This window comes from Humulus lupulus, chromosome 7, assembly GCF_963169125.1.
Source record: "Humulus lupulus chromosome 7, drHumLupu1.1, whole genome shotgun sequence".
In the NCBI taxonomy this organism is placed as follows: domain Eukaryota; kingdom Viridiplantae; phylum Streptophyta; class Magnoliopsida; order Rosales; family Cannabaceae; genus Humulus; species Humulus lupulus.
Window position 1 is genome coordinate 34,474,476 of NC_084799.1, and position 19,190 is coordinate 34,493,665.

The 19,190-nt window shown below is 37.6% G+C and overlaps 1 protein-coding gene across 1 annotated transcript; it reads left to right on the forward strand.

The window, feature by feature from the left end:
* Nucleotides 1–4,251: 4,251 nt before the first annotated feature.
* Nucleotides 4,252–11,466, forward strand: LOC133791570 (glyceraldehyde-3-phosphate dehydrogenase GAPCP1, chloroplastic-like). Its single transcript, XM_062229495.1, has 7 exons — nucleotides 4,252–4,263; nucleotides 7,047–7,058; nucleotides 9,715–9,775; nucleotides 9,857–9,954; nucleotides 10,063–10,205; nucleotides 10,324–10,407; nucleotides 11,258–11,466. The coding sequence occupies exons 1-7, from the start codon at nucleotides 4,252–4,254 to the stop codon at nucleotides 11,280–11,282; spliced, it is 435 nt and encodes a 144-aa protein (XP_062085479.1). The 3' UTR covers nucleotides 11,283–11,466.
* The last annotated feature ends 7,724 nt before the right edge of the window (nucleotides 11,467–19,190 follow it).

A 19,190-nucleotide genomic window follows, 5' to 3' on the forward strand; every position in this document is an offset into this window, starting at 1 on the left:
GATAACTCCCTACCATCAACTATCACTGGCAATGCTCTAATCCACCTCCTAGATACTATCAGTTCCCCTGTAGGCAATATAGTTCTAAACCCTGAAGAACTATACTCACTAGGTCTACACAGTCTATCAATCACCTTATCAGATACAAATGAATGCGTAGCACCAGAATCAATCAAAACAGTAAAGGGAGTGCCAGCACTAGAAAGCTGACCTGTCACTACCGAGGGACTAGCCTCGGCCTCCGCCTGCGTCAGGGTGAACACTTGAGCTGGAGTCAAGCTATCCACCTTTCCTGTCTCTCCCTTCTTCACTGTCAGGCAATCCTTCCTGAGGTGTCCCACCACCCCGCACACATAGCAGGCCTTAGCTCGACACTCGCCCGGATGGCATCTCCTGCACCTCGTGCACTCTGGATAAGTACCCCACGAATCACCGCCTCCCTGGCGGCCACCCTGAGTACCTCGACCCCTCCTATCAGGACCAGGAGCAATCGGAGCATCAGGGGTCTTTCTCTTCAAGTCACTGGGGCCCCCGCCCCTACCAGATCCAAAATTTGGAGGCACCGCCCTGCGGCTCTCCCTTCTCACAACACTCCTTTTCCATATCCTATTCTCCGCTTCCTCAGCGGTAAGAGCCCTTTCCACAGCCTGGGCATAAGTAGTCTCTCCAGGAACTGTAGTAATTCTTACATCTCGGGCTATCATAGCATTCAACCCTCTGACAAATCTGTCTTGCCTAGCTGTATCAGTAGGCACAAGATCTGGTAGATCTGGTGCGAACTTCGCGAGTTTGTCAAACTTCAAGGCGTATTCAGTAACTGTCATACCGCCCTGAACCAGCCCCACGAACTCATTCACTTTCGCTGCCCTGATGGCAACGTTATAATACTTCTGCTTGAACGGGTCCTTAAACCCTTCCCAAGTCAATGTAGCAACTTCTCTAGTCTGTGATGCCACCTCCCACCAGATTCGGGCATCCTCCCTCAGCATATAAGTGGCATAGGCCACCCTGTCATGTTCTTCCACTCTCATAAAATCAAGAATGGTAGTGATCAAAGTCATCCACTGCTCAGCCTTCAGTGGATCTAGTCCACCCTCAAAGATCGGGGGTTGTTGCTTCCTGAACCGCTCATACAACGGTTCCAACCTATTCCCAACATCAACTGGCTGTACCACAGGTACCATCGTCGGTGGCACAGCAGGGGCAACACTCCCAGATGGAGCCTGCTGCAGAATTCGAATCTGTTCATCTTGGCTCTGAAGCCTAGCTTGCATATCTGCCATTAACTGCTGCCAGTTCTTAGGGACTGGCGGAGGGGTCGGGCCCTGGTCATCATCTCTAGCCCCAGACCTGCCGGCTAGTCGTGTAGATTTCCTTGAACACATAACTATTCAAGTCAATCTGGAATCAACGACTCGGCAATTAGGCTATGATGACAGGGTAATAGTCCTTTCATAATCCATCACTAGAACTCCAATCATTCACAACCAATCAAAATATAGCAATTTATCCAGATATTCATTCACATGCATAGCAATGCTAATAAGCACGCCTCAACAACATCATGCAATAGTCAAGGGCCAGGCCCTATCAGTATCTCATGCTCCCTATTCATCAAACAGATATCAACAATCATATCTCACTCAGATCATTTAAGCACATAGTCATGTATACACAAGTACCAAACCCTGAGTTGAGCTTGTCTCTCGCGACGAATGTACATATCTAGCCAGTCTTCAGGACCCATAAACCTAGGACGCTCTGATACCAAGTTGTAACGCCCTGGATAGCCAAGACCGTTACACTGTGTCTTTATAAAGTGCCAGACTTGCTAATCAAGTCATTTAAATAAAATCGTGTTATTGGAATTATAAAGGAACTAGGGTTAAAAGCGTTTTGGTCTCAAAAGCCACATTTTCATTAAAAAGCATCATCTGTTACATGGGATCCCAAAAATATTATGTTCAAAGACCGTTTACAAAAGACACAAGGTTTATATACAACAACAGGCCATACGAAGGCAAAATAAGCATTTAGGTGATCCCTGTCTTGGTCCACTCCTCGACTGTGGCGGTCGAACCGCTGGCTATGTACATTCCACCTCGGAGCTCTCCACCTCAGGCTTGGTCCAGCTTGCCTTTGCCTTTACCTGCACCACGTAGCACCCGTGAGCCAAGGCCCAGCAAGAAAACACAACAATAGGGATAAGCAACCAACAGACAAACCATAACTCACATTACGTCATAAGTTCTCAAACATGTAATCAATTAGCATAACCAAGTATTCAACACATTAAGTTCATCAATTCATTTCTCATATCACAGCACAAATGATAACTAGGGCTAGCGCTCTCAAGCTACTCCCTACGTTATCCCACTGACTCCGGCCTAATTAAGCCGAGCTCAGTGAATATTCTCGGCTACCAGTGGCCAAGCCGCGCCCTGTGTGCAAATGCTATGTACGACACTCCTAGGCCGTTTTTACATGTCCCATGGTGTAATACCATCATTGACACGAAACAATTCTCGGGAGCACTTAGTCCCATCAAAACATAAAGTCGGGTGAAGTTTTCTCACTTGTATTCCAAGCTTCCGATGCCCCAAAGCCGCGAGCACGGTCCTCTACCCCGAGCCTCCCCAAAGACCTAGTCACAACACAAATGAAACACTCTTTGTCACTAACCAATCCAAAACTACCTCCTGGAACCAATCCCACACTCTCGGAATCCCCCAAATCTCTAAAACAATGCACTGAAGACATCCCCCGAACCCCAGAGCAAAGGCTCAAAATTGCAAAATCCCATGTTCTAAAATTGGCCTAGCGCTGCGGCACTGCCCTATAGGGCCGCGGCGCCCAGCAAGTCAGAGAACTTGCTCTGCCCAGAAACAGCCTTGTGCCGCGGCGCTCCTTCGCGAACCCAGATTTCTGGGTTTTCCCCTGCGTTTTTCCCGAACCCAAATCATCCCAAACTCATACCTAAGCCCCAAAACCAATTCAAAACCCCAAATATATCATTCAACAACCTATAAACACCATAATCTAGCTCAGTTACACAACCACTCACAGAATTCATACTTAAATTTCAGATTCAAACCCTTAAACCAAAACTTGAGAAAGGTGCAAACCAGACCTCTAGATTCTTAAACCATAACAGCTATGAGATTTCAAACATGTTTAATACCCTTACCTCGATCAGAAATCCAACTTGAGCCTCCTCCAATCTAAGCTTTAAACTGAATTTCCCCTTGACAAACCAGCTGAATTTCCATGCAAAACAAGCCATGGCTATCTTTCAATTCCTTCCAAAATCAAATTCAGAACTTAACAAAACAGGGACTAAATCCTTACCTCAGTGTAGACCTTGATCTGTGTTTGATTCCACACCCTTAAACCCTTTACTAGCCTCAAAGAACATAGCTCAACTCCTCCTCCTCTTTGCCTTCTAGGTTCTTAATTCTTCTTTTTCCTTCTTGATTTCTCTAACCTTCCAAACCTTAATTTCAGTTATACTTAGCATAAAAGAATCGTGTATATCCATTTCCCTCAGCCAAAGCCATCTAAACCACTGCCAAAAGACCACCTTATCCCTCCACTAATATCCCTTTCTAACTAAACCTCAAGGGCACTCTTGTCCTTTTACTTACATTTCAATTCTACCACTTCTCCAGCAAAACCTGTTACCCTCTATGGTTACTAACAGTTACACAAGTTACCAAATCACCAGTTACCATTATCTAGCTTTCTAGGACCGTCTCGGCACGTGCATCACATTGATATCACCACACTCACGTGGTACAAATCACATAACATAATTATTACGTAGTCATGCATCTCAAATACTCAAATAGTCATATAACATTCTTTAAATCATAATCATGCATCTTAATCATTAAAATCACACATAATTCCCATTATGCCCTCCAGGCACACTAATCAAGGCCTTTAAGCCTTATTAGTGAATTTGGGTCGTTATAATAAGCTTCCCTTCTCTTGCAATGCATTCCTAGTTTGACATTCTAATATCATTTATATAGTTCTCTGGTTTTGTTTACATGTTTTCTTAATGATCTAAAGTCATAGTTCGTGGTCATATCTAAGCTTATGCTTTCTACATATACTCATGTGAAGTGATCTCGTGTTTGTCATTTATTCTTTTAAATTTCTATTGAGAGTTTAGCTGTGGAATAAAAGAGACATTGGTAGCTATGCTCTCTCTGATATATTTTACTTGGAATTTATGAAATAAGAATAATGTTGTTGCAGGTATTGAGACATAAAAAGGGATAGTACGGGGTTGGTGCCATATTCAATGGTGGCGGGGGAGCTTCTTCACTTGTTCTTGAGCTCATGTAAGACCTGTAATTGTTTTTGAGCTTATCTTGATTGAATTCTCCTGATCGGATTTTTTATTTTCTTCTTGTCATCTCGATTTGTTTTCAGTGTCTGCGCATTGAAAGCTAATTTTAATCTTTGCCCCCTTTGAATTTTCCGAAGCTTAATAGTAATTTACAAAGATTTTATTTTCATCTTCCAGGTCGGTGTCAAGGATAGGACTTTCGTCCTTATGATCTTGAATTTATTGTTTACCATCATCCTAACTAGTATTATGTTTTTCCACTTCTTTATAATTTAAACTTTGTTACAGAAAAAAAAGTAGCAATGATAATTCTGTAATGGATCCATTATGAAAAAAGTAATGTTCTCTGTTCCAACTTACCATGCCTTCAGTGCTCATGCTTGCATTCTTTGTTCTTTCTAACCCTTCCCTTTCCTCCTCGTGCTTTTGTCTATTGGAGGAGTAAGTTTCTCTTAGGTTTAAACATGTAGTATGTGAGCGATAGAATCATCCATGAAAAGAAGAAGCTTGATGAAAAGTCTATTTTGCTTATTTATTCTGATGCATATAATGATATTAGTATAAAGAAGACGTCACACAAAGGTTCAGCTTATTCAATTTCAATACAAAGAGCATAGTACTTCAAGCCAGCTTGACCAAGTACTCCTCTTAAATTAAAATTTTAAGTTATCTTTGTTTTATGGATATTTGTTCAAGATCAAGTTTTTTGATAGACTATTCTTCTAACTATGTTAATAGTAAATTACACTGATAGTTGTTTTTCAGAGGATGAAAAGTTCTCTAAAAATCTTAACAAAGGAAAACCAAAGAGAATGGCATATACCTCATTCTATAATACAATATTTTTTAGAGATTAGACTTTAAGAAAGAGAGAACTAGCTTTGTGAGATAGTTTCTTCAGGACTTCTATTATGTGTGAGCTGTTATAATTTGAGTGTGCTAGTTCTTCTCAACTGTGTATAGGGTGTAATCTCAGATTGTTGATGCTTAATAAAGACTTATGGTGTAATATCAAACTCTTGTGCATTATTACATTTGATTCTTCTTACTGTGTTACTGTTATTCTTGTGAGCTAGTTTTGCTAATATATGTTTGCCTAAAGTTGACAAGCAAGTAATAGTATAAATATATTATACAGTAATAGTATACATATAAATATATCTTTGTAATAGAAAGATAATATTTGCTACAATAGAATTTTAATAATAATAGTTTTTTAAAAATTTGTAGGACCATGTTTGATGTGTTGCTTGTGGACTTCTTGAATGTCATGTTTACAAGTTGCCACTTATGATAACTTTACAAGCTTGTCTCTATTTATGTAATGTAGTTTAGAATTATAGATGTTTCCTATACGAAAGCCTAAAAGATTGAAGAGTATTCTAGTATTTCTTGAGACTATATATATAGATAGAGGTATCTAAGTAGGTCTGATTCATGTCTTTTAATCTCAAAGTTGTTGCAGCCCCAAATTAGTAGAAATTAAATGATAGCTTCTACTAAAGATAAAGGTCTACAAGCTAGCAAATATTGTCGAAAATTGCACTAAATGATCAGGTACTGAGTTTATATTTCAAATGAATTTCCTTTTGTTTCCACACTTTATTTAATAGTATTGAAACTTGAAAGAGCTTGGTTATATGTATATATATAGTAATTCGAATAGTAGTTCATAGTTATACCATCAAGACAAAATAGAAAAACACAGATTTTAGTGGAGCATAAACCTATACATATAATATAATCTAATTCAAACAAATGAGGTGCACACCAACCATTTGTTAAATGGTCTCTCAAAACTCTGTTATTGTCATTTGTATTAGTTCTATTTTGGATGCAACAAGTTAAAATGGTTGGTGTTGTCATTTCTTTCATTTTAATTAGCAGTTATTGTTGTCACCTAAAACTTAAATTAGTTATCAGTTGTGTTAGTGCTGAATTTATTCTTCAATGTATTTATGAGCTTATATGCCTGTGGTTGTGCATTATGCAGGATGATCATTCTCAATTTATTTTGGTCTATGTGTATTATTAATTTTCATCATGTCCTAATGCAATTTATGCTATTTGGTAAATGCCTTGTTCTAATTACAATTCATTTATCAACAAATTTATACTTATGGTTCAAGACTAGACTATTTAATTGGTGAAAAGATTATCTAGTCTAAACTTGCTAGACTAAAATAATTTTTTTAGTTTCATTTGGTTTATATTGTCTTAAGGACAACTTTTTTAGAAATGATTTATGGCAAGATTTATCATTGTATTTATTGAGATGAACATATATTATAGAATCTGTATTTGTTATGCCTTTGACTTTAACTATGTTTTTTGTTGAGTTGAAGTGTTTTGATCATAATAATGAATATATCATTATTTTTACCTAAACAAACATTTACTTATTAATGAATTTTATATCTTACTAATTGTTGAGATAATATATGGGTGCCGAGCAATAATTTTTTAAACTATTTGAGTCTTGTTTTTAGGCCAGATTTGATTTATCCCAATATGATGTGTTTTTTTGTATTTTGTGGAGGACTAGCTACAAGGTAAATTTTGTGGAGGAATAGCTTTTATAAATTTTGATAGCATAGATGTATTAAAGAGAAGGCTACAAAGTGTTCTCAATAACACATAATAAATGTGAGATGGATACAAGAGCCAATAAGATGATGCTTACTTGGAGGGAATCATCAAGGTAATTTGCATAGTTATATTTAAGTTCATAATTAGTAGTCTCTATCTCATATATATTTCATGATTCTCCATCTAGCTATTTAAGTATCATGTTTGGTTAATAGAGATGGACACACTTAAATCTAGAACTCACCATAGGATGATGTGAATCCTCTCTGTAAACTTGATCTGAAATCTTTTTGAGAGCTAATGCAAGAATTATTTGATTTTTGCATACCTGATCTTGCAACAAGTTTATATGTTTTATCCTCGTGCTTAGTTAAAATCACTCTGATTGTTGCAGCAATCACAAGTGCATGTGCAAAGTGCATAGTTTGAGGTTTTCAAACAGGTTGCTGCATTTTGTTTATGCAATATTTTTTCATGGAAACTTTTCATTTGGCTAGAAAATAAATGCGGGAAAACTTGTTATATGTAGAAGTTGAACCTTGCATATAATTTTGATATTCCACTGCTCTGAAAATATTTGAAAAATGTTATACTCCAAATCCAAAACTAATACTAATCCAAAAGAAAAAAAAAGAACAGAATAAGTAAAGAATAAATGAAGTACCTAACGTATAATAACAAGAGTGGGCAGTAACCAAACAAATTAAGAACTGAAACAATTGCAGAAATGGAGCACCTGATTTTTTTTTAGGTACCATTTGATCTATATAATATACATGGATATATACATGTAACATCAGCCATACATTATATATCAATGAAAAATTGAAAATAAATCTCTTGTTTCATATCAGGCAATGAGTCTATATTCCTCAATATTACTATCTGCTATTGATATCTGATTTCCATGTCCAGGAGAGGATATTTTTGTATGCATCTGTTTGGCAATCTTGATATTATTATTTGATGATGAGGGTGAAAATAACTTAATAGCTTGTTGCTAAATTCTTATTTTCTTTCCCAATTTCCATGAACCTAGTTCATAGCTCCTACCAGTTTTTCTTCTGGGTTTATTCTGGCTATATAGTGGCTATAGTTAAGGTGTTTGGTCAAAGGCAGATCTCTTTAATGCTTTAAATTTTGTTATCTATGTTTCTGTAAATCCGCTTGTATTCAGACCATTTATTAGAAATGTTGTTATGCATTATGCCAACACTACAACAATTATGCCCATATAATGCTTTCCCAACAACACTAACTGTTTTGGTTAGTTAGTTGTTCATTGTAAGTAATTATTGTTATTTTGTAGATTAGTTACTTTATTAGTTTTGGTATTTTCTGTATATATACTCTTTTGTATCATTACTTCATTAATGAGAATTGATTCTATTAATTCAGTCACTAAGTTTGTCACTAAGTTTGATTCTATCTGCTTTTCTCTTTTTCCTCCTCTGGGTTGACGATGGTTCTTAGTTGTGGACGAGCTATTCTAATTATTTTTCTTCTGTTTGGGTTTGCGTTATGCAGGTTTGTAGGCGTGATGGTGGTGGTGGTGAGGGTTCATGGTAGTGGCTCACGGGAAGGTGTTGATGCGGTCATGCTTTCTGGAGAAACTGCCCACGGAAAGTAAGTTAACTAATTCATTTGGCCTTGGGTGGCCTCTTAATATATTTCCAATGTGCAATGGCTATTGAAAAAGTATTATCAAAACTCAATAAATATGTTTGTTTTCTAAATTTTTTGCTTTCTTTGTAGTAATGTGTATCCCACAAAAATAATTATAGTAGTATTCTCTAGTTAAAAAAATGTTAATGATTCTTAGACACTTTAGAGTTATCAGTTATGTATGACTTTTTCCTCTTGTGTGATGCAAATTTTTTGTCTTGTCATTTCCTTTCTTTTATTTTACATATCTGTCGTCTAATTTTGTGATTATAACAAAGATATCCATTGAAAGCTGTCAAAGTAATGCATACTGAGTTAACGGGATGTATGGCTATACTCCTAAGTCATTATCGGCCTTACTCAACAATATTTGCCTTCACAAATGAGTAAGTCTATCATGAGGAATGATATGTAATTCATCTCCGATGTATCAATTCTATCTGTAATTTTGGTTCATAATTACTCTTCAGCGATTCGTATGCTAACACAGTGCGTTTATTAACAACATGGCTTTGGGCAAGTAGCATAAAATAACATTAGGAAGGTGAACATAAATAATATATTTAGCAGGAATTATTTTTGACAAATTAGGCACACAGGAGTCTTTTGTAGTTAATGTATCATTATTTTGCATGATGTACAGAAATGGGAAAAGAAAGTAAGTGAACAGGATTAGCAAAATCTGTGCCAGCACAGCTGATGACATCTTTTGACTCTTCAAGATTTCAACTTAGCTAAATTAAAGTTACTGGATGCATAATTCTGAACTGAACTGATTTCGTAAACCATCTAAGTGCTATTTCTTATCTGTTATTATAATTATCATCCATATTCACTAACGGGAGATTTTTTTCTCATGCTAATTGAATATATTCAACACTCAAAATATTCTTAGGTGCTTATTAAATTTGAGAGTAGCACGGTTCTGCAAGTGCAAAATATTTTATCTGACATGATAATTTGTGCTTAGTAGAGAAAGGATTAAGCAGAGGCTGGTGCTTTATCATGGTGTTCTGCCTATATATATGGAATTCTCAAATGACACTGAAGAAACCTTCTCTTTTTAGTTATTTGCTGAGTGATTTTCTTATTACTTTACACAGGTTGTTCGTGAGGAATTTGGTATTCTTGAAGGTTTAATGACAACTGTTCATGCAACTACAGGTTTGTTTTTCACTTTATTTGTTTCTATAATAGGAGAATAGTTTACAAGTTGGTTACTTGACTCTTGTTTCTAATGTTTAGCAACACAGAAGACTGTTGATGGCCCATCAATGAAGGATTGGAGAGGAGGTCGTGGAGCTGGACAAAATATCATTCCTAGTTCTATTGGTGCTGCAAAGGTAGTGAAATCTAAATTCATAGGGAAATCTAAAAACAATGCTGGTTGTAATGTGGTTTGATTCTTATTCTTATTATTATGTTTATTATTTTATTTTTTGGAACTATAGGCTGTTGGAAAGGTTCTCCCAGAACTGAATGGAAAACTTACTGGATTGGCCTTCCGTGTTCCAACTTCTAATGTCTCAGTGGTGGACCTAACTTGTCGACTTGAGAAGAGTGCTTCCTATGAAGATGTCAAGGCAGCCATAAAGTATGTTCATGCATTCTTTGTGAAGTATCTAATCATTGCATGTATTCCTCTCCTCTTGTGTTTGTCTAAGTGTGTAATTGTCTTATTTTTAATTTTTGTTTTGGGATTGGTGATATAGGTATGCATCAGAGGGACCACTTAAAGGCATTCTTGGGTACACAGATGAAGACGTTGTCTCCAATGATTTTGTTGGTGACACAAGGTATAATTTCTTTGATCTGTATTTTTAATACATTTTAATTACACTGATGGAACTATTGGCAATGTCATGCGTAAGAAGTCTGTTTTCATCTTGCTAATATTCTCTTAACTAGTTTTTTAAATGGCCCAGAAAAATCCATTGAAAAAAACAAGATCATATTGGGGAAACTAATAGTAGTTATGCTGTTATCTGTTAAAATCTGTTTTTTAACATTTGGATGATGTAATTTTTCTAAGCATATCCTCTACCTTTACCATAAGACCTTGTACAACTTGCCTTCAATTGCTTACCAATGGTTAATTTTGTGATCTTGCCAATCAACTATCTCCCTCTCTTGGTACTATATCCTTTCATTTCATTCTTGCCAATTCATCTCATCAAAAGTGATAACTTTTTGTGTGTGTGTGTGTGTTTTTATTAATGGTTCTTTGTTGCAGTTCCACCATTGCTTTCAAGATCATATCTTTAGTCGATTTTATGGGGTCCATTGTCTCCTAAACAATCACTGATCATCTTTTGTTTTGCATACTATGATATTTTGGTCTCCTATCACCACAGAAAACATGTTTAGACAACTTAGCTTACTTGGGATTAGAATGGAATCAAATTATTTCCATGTTTTTTTGGCATGTTTTGAATTGAGCCAAGAATTGCTAGCAGCCCTGGTTGGAAAGGAAAAGAATAAAAATGAAAGATGCTTGTTGCTTGTTCCAATGTATATAATCTATATGATAAAATGTATTTGATATAGATTGAAAAATTATGGACAATCTTATTGATATAACCCATGTTGTGACTATGAGGACCACCACACTTGTTGTTTTGCTTATCTTTCTACTTTCTCTTGCAGATGTGACAAGCGAAGTAGAAAATGATACTTAATTTTGAAGGCTTTGTGTTGGGCAGCTGTAGAATATTTTGTGTTGAAAGTAGTAACTTTTCACTATGTTGAATATTTAAGACTCCTTGAATACTTAAAGAACATTTTTGTTGTAGATGACAATGTTGAATGTTTTAAACTAATTTGTGGATTGTTAATACAATGTTGAATGTTTTTAATTTTTGTTATTTGAAAATCAAGTTCATTTGATGATGTTAGTATATATTAGAAAGCTAATTTTAATTATATAAAAAAAATTAAAATATAATAGAATAAATTAGTGTTATAATACGAAAATTGTGTTATAATATCTATTACAATAACACTCTTTATGCAAGGAATTGTGTTATGCAAACTTCATTATATAACACAAATAATGTGTTATACTAAAGTGTAGTATAACACAAAAAGTGTGTTATACTAAAGTGTAGTATAACACAAAAAATGTGTTATACTAAAGTGTAGTATAACACAAATTTGTAAGTATTAAAATGTGTTATATAATCAACTATAAATAACATAATTAATCACTTATCTATTTATTAAAATAACACAGAAATTATGTTATTGTTGACAGTATAATATCACATCTGTATAACAATGATAAAGTGTTATGTAAAGTACCCTGAGCTACGATAACATAGTCGGTCTTAACACATCAAAAAGTGTTATGGTATGCTTTGATAACACATTTTCGGTGTTATTAAAAGCATTTTTTCTTGTAGTGAAGGAAATTTCCTGATCAGAAGACAACAACTTTGATGAGTAGAGATTATCCTCAGTAAAAAGGCTTCTAGCCTATTTGCACGCTAACGACACGCCCAGGACCTTTGCCACACGGTTGAGGGCTGCAGGACTCAATCCAGGACCGAAAAACCCTTCAAAACCTAAAGCCAAGAAAACGAGAATGTTGTAATCAATCAAACCTGAGAAGAGGGATAAAGACAAGCAAAAGTAAAATTGACATAAAAAGCTTACGCGATTTATTAAAATGCGTATGTTGGGTAGACACGTTGTTGGTAAAGAAAAAATCGCTCTTCCACGAACCCCTGTTGGAAATGGAGCCATCCACGATAGGGTACCCTGTGAAGACCACAACATTTTAGAACTGATATAAGCCAGGGGCCAATGGGTTCGCCCTCAGGGTAAAAAAATGGTGGAGCTCCCTTGTAGAAGGCCACCGTAGGTGCACTTGCTTGTATAGTATATACAGGTAACTCAACACAATCCAAAAGTTGGGTGACAGCTGAAGGGATGCTAGCTCAAAACAATCAAGTACCTTAACAAAAAAGGAGTGGAGTGGCAAGGCCCCCCCGAACTTGATCACCAAGTCGCCAAAAGCTACAAGCCCCTCTGGCGGCTCAGATGCGCGGTCGTTGCGAGATGGAATGATGTAGCTGATGTCCGATGATAATTAATGGGCCTTTAGCATGTTAGAAAGCTTGGTCTAGGTCAAGGTGGACTCGATTTCCGCAATCTCAAAATCGTCGGGGATTCTCTTTGGCATGGTTGGTACCTAAATAGAAACAGCATGCGGTTTGTGAGCGACTAACTTCATCAACTCCCTAGGAGGCTCCCTATGTGCCCTATGTGTACCTGCATACTGCTTAACCCTATAACGTCTGGTCGTGGACGGAGGAAGAAACAAGGGAAAGACCATGGAAATAAACTCATGTTCAGGGGGATCACTATCATCACCCTCTTGAGTAGGACCCCCGGCGTCTGGGGCTCCAATACCATAGGGGGGTGGAGGTTCATGAGGCAAATTTTCCTCTAGGTAGGAAATTTTGGCTATGCAATCCTAAAGGAATAATTTTAGTTGGGCAATATATGTCTCATGCCATGGTGAGAACCCTAAACCTCGACCACTAGTGACAGATTCGATACACTCTCGAGACTCTATGTCTTCTCCCTATGGTAGAATAACCGCTCCAGGTAGAGCATTTGCACACCCACATTTGCGGAGGGTTTGAGGACATTAACCTCAGTGTCTGAAGATGACAACTCGATAGGTTCAGCACGAGGTAGGATTTTAAAGGACTATCTAGATGCCATAGGAAAGCTAAGTGTAATGCCCTGGATAGCCAAGACCATTACACTGTATTTTAAATAATGTTGGACTTGCTAATAAAGCCATTTGGATATAAATTTTGTAACTAAGGATAATTAATGGATTAGGGTTTAAAGATTTTGATCATAGGAATAGTTTTTTTCATTAAAAAGTTTGAGGTTGTACATGAGATCTGAAAAATAAGTATTCATAAGGCATTTACAACTCTAAAAAATAATTACAACATAAGCCGGCCTAAGCGACAAAATCAAAATTTTGGCTCTAGTCCTTATTGATCCCTCGGCCGTGGTGGTCAAGCAGTTGGAAATTTACACGCCGCCCTTAAAGCTCTCCAACTCACGGCTGATCCAGCTTCTCCTTTCCCTTACCTACACCACATAGCACTCGTGAACCAAGGCTCAGCAAGAAAACTTAAATCAACTGATTCAATAAGCAACATAATATAAACAATAAGCTTAGCGATAAAAAATCTACTCAACAAACACATAATCTAATTTAGAAAACAATGAGTAAGACAAGTGCTATCAACACTTTTGAATATTTAGGTGACATTAAAGCCCAACTCTCTTAGGCCAAGCTCTTAGATCTTATTGCCGACCCCAACTCTCTTAGGCTGAGCTTTTAGATTATATATAATCAAACATATAGATTGCATAATACACAATCAGATGCAGCATATACAAGCATTCCTAATCGAATAATCACATTTATAACCACAACCATATCCATTTACAGGGGTCCAAGCCCTGATTACAACCCAAGTGTAGTTTTCATACCTCGAGTCCCGAGCACGATCCCTACTCACGAGCCCTAGCGGTATAACTTATTCACAACGCAATAACGGACAACCATCAATCACTTAGATTATTTAAGAGCTTAAAGGTAAATTTCTAGCCTTCAAGATCTCAAAATCTACTAAATCGAGTAGTAGAATCCTTCCGAAGCCTTCAGACTTGAGTTCTTGAGCTTAAAAACCCTATTTGGCAAAAATTCCCTATTTGAGTCGCGACACCCCTCAAAATCACTGCGACCCTCTACAAGTCAGAGAGCCTCCCAAGTCAATTCCATGGACACACATTGCGGCGCAACCTACCCAGCGTTACAGTGCTAAGGCAGTTCAGTGAACCCCCAGGCCTCTGAGTTCATGCGGGCCGCGACGCTCCAAGAATAGCGCCACGGCGCGACCCCGTGAATTCAGAATTCCAGCACTTTTCCTGCGTTTTCCTCAAGCCAAAATCATCATAATTCACCCTAAACATGAAACAAAGCCAAAATTGAAACCCTACGCCTCAATTGAGTCTAGGACTCTCAATAACACAACATAAGCAACACAATTACACCATAAACTAAACCACATCCTTACCAAAACTCAAAAATCAAAACTACAGTTTAAACAAAAAAAAAACACTTAAACCATAATAGAATTCTCTCAAAACCAGGGCATAAATCTTACCTTAATTGAGATTACAACCTCAAGTTGCTTCTTAATCCCATTCCTAGCTTTAATCCCTCAATTCACAGCTTCAATTTTCAGGCCTTCCTCCTCAAAAATTCTAAAGCTTCCCAATACTTCAAGAGAGAGAGAGAGAAACGAGAGAAATAGAAAATGGATGGAAGCTTAATGTTCTCTTAGCTCTTTCTATAGGCTTCTAGTCTAACCAAGGCTAGGAAAAGACCCTACTGCCCCTAACCGAAGTGCTTTCCCTTAAATGCCGTCAAGGGCAAAATGGTCATTTGCCACATTTCTCGCTAACCCTCAAATAGCACTACAAATTTCCAATTAATCCCGACATGTCCAAATAATCACCTAATAACTACCCATTTCACGATAAATTTCGAATACGCACTAAGTTTCCCAAAATATCCCTAGGCTCACCCCCGAGCCGGGTAATTAACCATGTTGTGACTTTTTCGCTAACCCGCTCACTAGGATCGCCTCGAGCCAAATATCACAAATATATCCACATAATAATGTGGTCTCAATCACATAAGACATATAATTACATTTATACCTCCAATGGGTCAAAATTACAAATATGCCCTTATTAACGAAAGCGGGACCCCATGCATATTTAATACACATAAACATGCATATATATTCATATTACCATATAATGCATATATGCCGCATAATCACACATATATTCAATTAATCTCACATATAACACCAATTATGCTCTCCCGACACACTAATCAAGGCACTAAGCCTTATTAGCAAATTTGGGACATTATCAACGACGTGTGTGCGTGATGATAACCCTATATCTACAACATGAGTGTAATTGGAGTAAGATAAGGACCCATGTATACGCGTCTAACATGCCATGGAAACAAGAAACTCTTAAGGAAAAGGTACATACTAACCTATGGCCCCTACCTTCATATAAAAGATAAGAAAAGTGTGCATATACCATTGGCAAAAGGAAGCATACCTAGATGTGTACGGTGAGACCTTGGGTATGCGAGGGAAGTCCCTAGAGTGTGTGGAAATAGGCCCCTAGATATGCGTGAGATAAACCTTTGGAGTTGCGAGGAAGACCTCCTAATTGAAAGCACCTTATACTTCCTACAATGCAAGCATGGAGGTTAAAAAAAAAAGAGAAAATGAAATCAAAGGGGCAAAAATTACCTCACAAAAGACTTCTATGGGGGTGGAATCTTGGAGCTATTGGAAATGACTTCAAAAATTACCACTAGGCTAAGTAATTTTTAGTGTGAGGAGATAAGTCCAAGCCTTGGGTATTTATAGGAAGAGCCAACTATTCCTTGCCCTTGGATCAAATTTAAAGTGAATGGTGGGGATCAAAGGCATTGGCGACTTTGGGCTCCGTGCTTGGAAATGGTTGGCTCTCATTCAATCTCAAGGATGTACTTAGATCACTACCCTAGCTAGTTGGTCTTTGTGTTTCTTTATAAACTACAAAGAAACACACCACTAAATTGCATTTTGTGTTTCTTCGTTCTCCACAAGATATCACTCCAAAGGTGAGCCTTCTACTTCCTTTGAAGCAAAGCAAAGCATGAGTGTCATACATATCACGCGAGGAACGTAAGGAGTCTACAAGAACACTTATAAGTATACTCATAGACTCATGGGTAAGTGTGAATATGGGAAATCGTCCCTCAAAGCACTCTACACCGAACCACAAAGTTAGACATGAGTATAAGAAGGTATCTTATGCAACCCTCAAAAAGACTTTTCATAGTGAGAGCCTCACATAGCGAGGGACTCATTTCCCAAAGGGCATCACATGAGGGAGGGCCTCACATAGTGAGGCTCGACTGGGCTAGCTCTGGATGTGGTGACATCACCCATGTGTCAAAGGCACTTCGCTAGTGTGCAAGACCATGCAATGGTCTTGTTGCCTTGATACCAGGGCACGAAGCAGAGCCTCGCATAGCGAGGCTAGGCTGAGCTTGCGCTAGATGCGGTGACGCCGCCCATGCGCGAGGCCATGTGCTGAGGACACTTTGCTCATGCACGAGACCATACGAGGGCCTTGTTTCCCTAATGTCGGGGCACGGTGGAGAGACTCACATAGCAAGGGCTTCATTGCCTCATCACGTACTATCCGTGCCTTGCTGAAGAGGCCTTACTTATCCCCCTCGAGTAGGTGCCACCAACGAGGAATATCCTCATTGCAGCTCCTCAAAATAATGTAATGTATAAAGCCTCTTGAGTATACGAAGATAACTAGTAAAGGTGTCCCACACTTAGCAACATATGAGAAAGCTTGGAGAAAGGATATATTTTGGAAATTTGAGAAGGACCATCAAGTACGAGGCATGTGAACAAGTATGGGGTGTACAACCCTGAGGGAGGCAAATGCGTGATTCTGACATCCGTATCCGAAAAATAGTGGTGGTACGAATTAGTACGAGAAGTGATGGCATGATCTGCATACCTCTGACCATGTACCAACAATGGAAACCACAACCCTCTGCTCCACCATGGCCTATGCCACTACCTTGGCAGTGTACCAATGTACTATTTTCTCCCCAGGGACCACCATGTATCAGGGGCCATTAAAGCCCAGCTTTAAATAGACATGGACCCCTCAGACTAAGGGGTTGGAAAATTTCATTGTATATAGAAGCAATTGGGCAATACACAAAATATTTTCCCCATTTTTATTATGCATTCTTCTTTATCATGCTTTTAATAAGTTCTATCTATTTAGTTTTTACAATATGCTTTGAGTTTTCTGACCTTATATCGTTGACGAGTTCTCACCGTCAACACTGGGGAAGGTAATTTTTCAGTTAAAGGTGATTACTGGGCTATCATCAAACACAACTGGGTACTCATATCCCTAGTTGGAAGGCGTTATGGAATTCTGGACATAAAGGCACAAGGTGTTTTTATGGCGGATTGCAAGAAACTTCCTTCCCACAATAGGTCGTTTAGGCTTAATTTTTTGAACTCCTCTAGCTAACTACATTCTCTATAATGTTGGTCCTGACACAATGATACATATTATCCTTCATTGTCCATTGGCAAGGGTATGTGGTATGTAAATGGAACCTTAGATCGCGCCTCCTCCTTTGGGAAACAGGGTTGGATCTGGTCAATTGGATCCTTAACCTGGGATTGCCTAACTCTGATGAGAATGAAGAGGTTTTGGTATATGCAACGATGGTGTGTTATTCTCTGTGGATGGCCTGTAACGATCGATACCATAAGCTCCTCGATCCGACCTTAAGCTCTCTTCAACATAAAGTACTTCATTTTGTTTCAGAGCTTAATGCATCCAAAGAAAAGCACGAGAGACCTTCTCATATGGAGTTTTCGACTGTCCCACCCAGATGGTCTCTTCCAAGACCAGGGAGAATCAGATTTTACTGTGATGTCAGCTTCTCCTCGGGAAAAGCCTTAGCTGGGGTGGTAGAAAAAGACCATGATGAAGGTATTTTATATGCAAGAGTTCATCTTTTCGCGGCAAACTCAGCTTCAGAGGCTGAACTTAAAGCTATTCACCAGGCTCTGTTGGTTTGCAGGTCAATGAATTGGGCAAATGTTGATGTTTTCTCTGACTGTAAAATTGCAGTTCAGGCTTTGCTTAGCAAGAAGACTTTCTGTTGGAAGCTTAGCCATATCTTTGATCTTTATTGTAATGACTTACTGTTGGAATCTAAGTTTATCCTTTGGATTCCTAGAGAATTGAATGTTTCTGCCCATCATCTTGTTGTTTGGGGCTGAAACAGACCAAGCTCATGTCTTGTTTCTTTATGGGAGCTAGACCCCCTTGTGGCTAGCAAACTTTTCTAGTGTAATATTTTATGTTTTATGACAAAAAAAACAAAATTAGAGTTACGGGCCACACTACAAAAAAAAATAGAGATTTTAACATAAACTATCTTTATTTGTCTCATTCTTACAAATATACTGGTACGCGTACTACGCAATATTTTATTTGTATTTCTATAAGGTGTTGTTTTTTTAATTTTATTTTATAGGGTATTATTACTTTCAACATTTCAATAATACATTTTTGGCTACACGATTCTCGTTGTATAGGCTTTCATCATTCTCTCTTATTTATTTTTCTTTATTTTCTTGCACAATCACTTCATTTTCTTTATAACGATTTATCTTCTCTATTTGCATTGTTTTCTCTCTCTTCTATTGGCTTGTCATATTTTTTTTTGAGCCTTCAATTAGAATGGTTAAAGATTAGAATATTTTATGCTGGTCAGTTCAATTGTCCTCTGATATTCTCCTTCTATTTTTAAAATTTTCAAACTAGAGAGAGAATATTGGTTTATTTTTCTGAAAGACTTGTCATTATTGGAACTTTCATATTTTATTATAGGTAGATACTTATTTGGTAC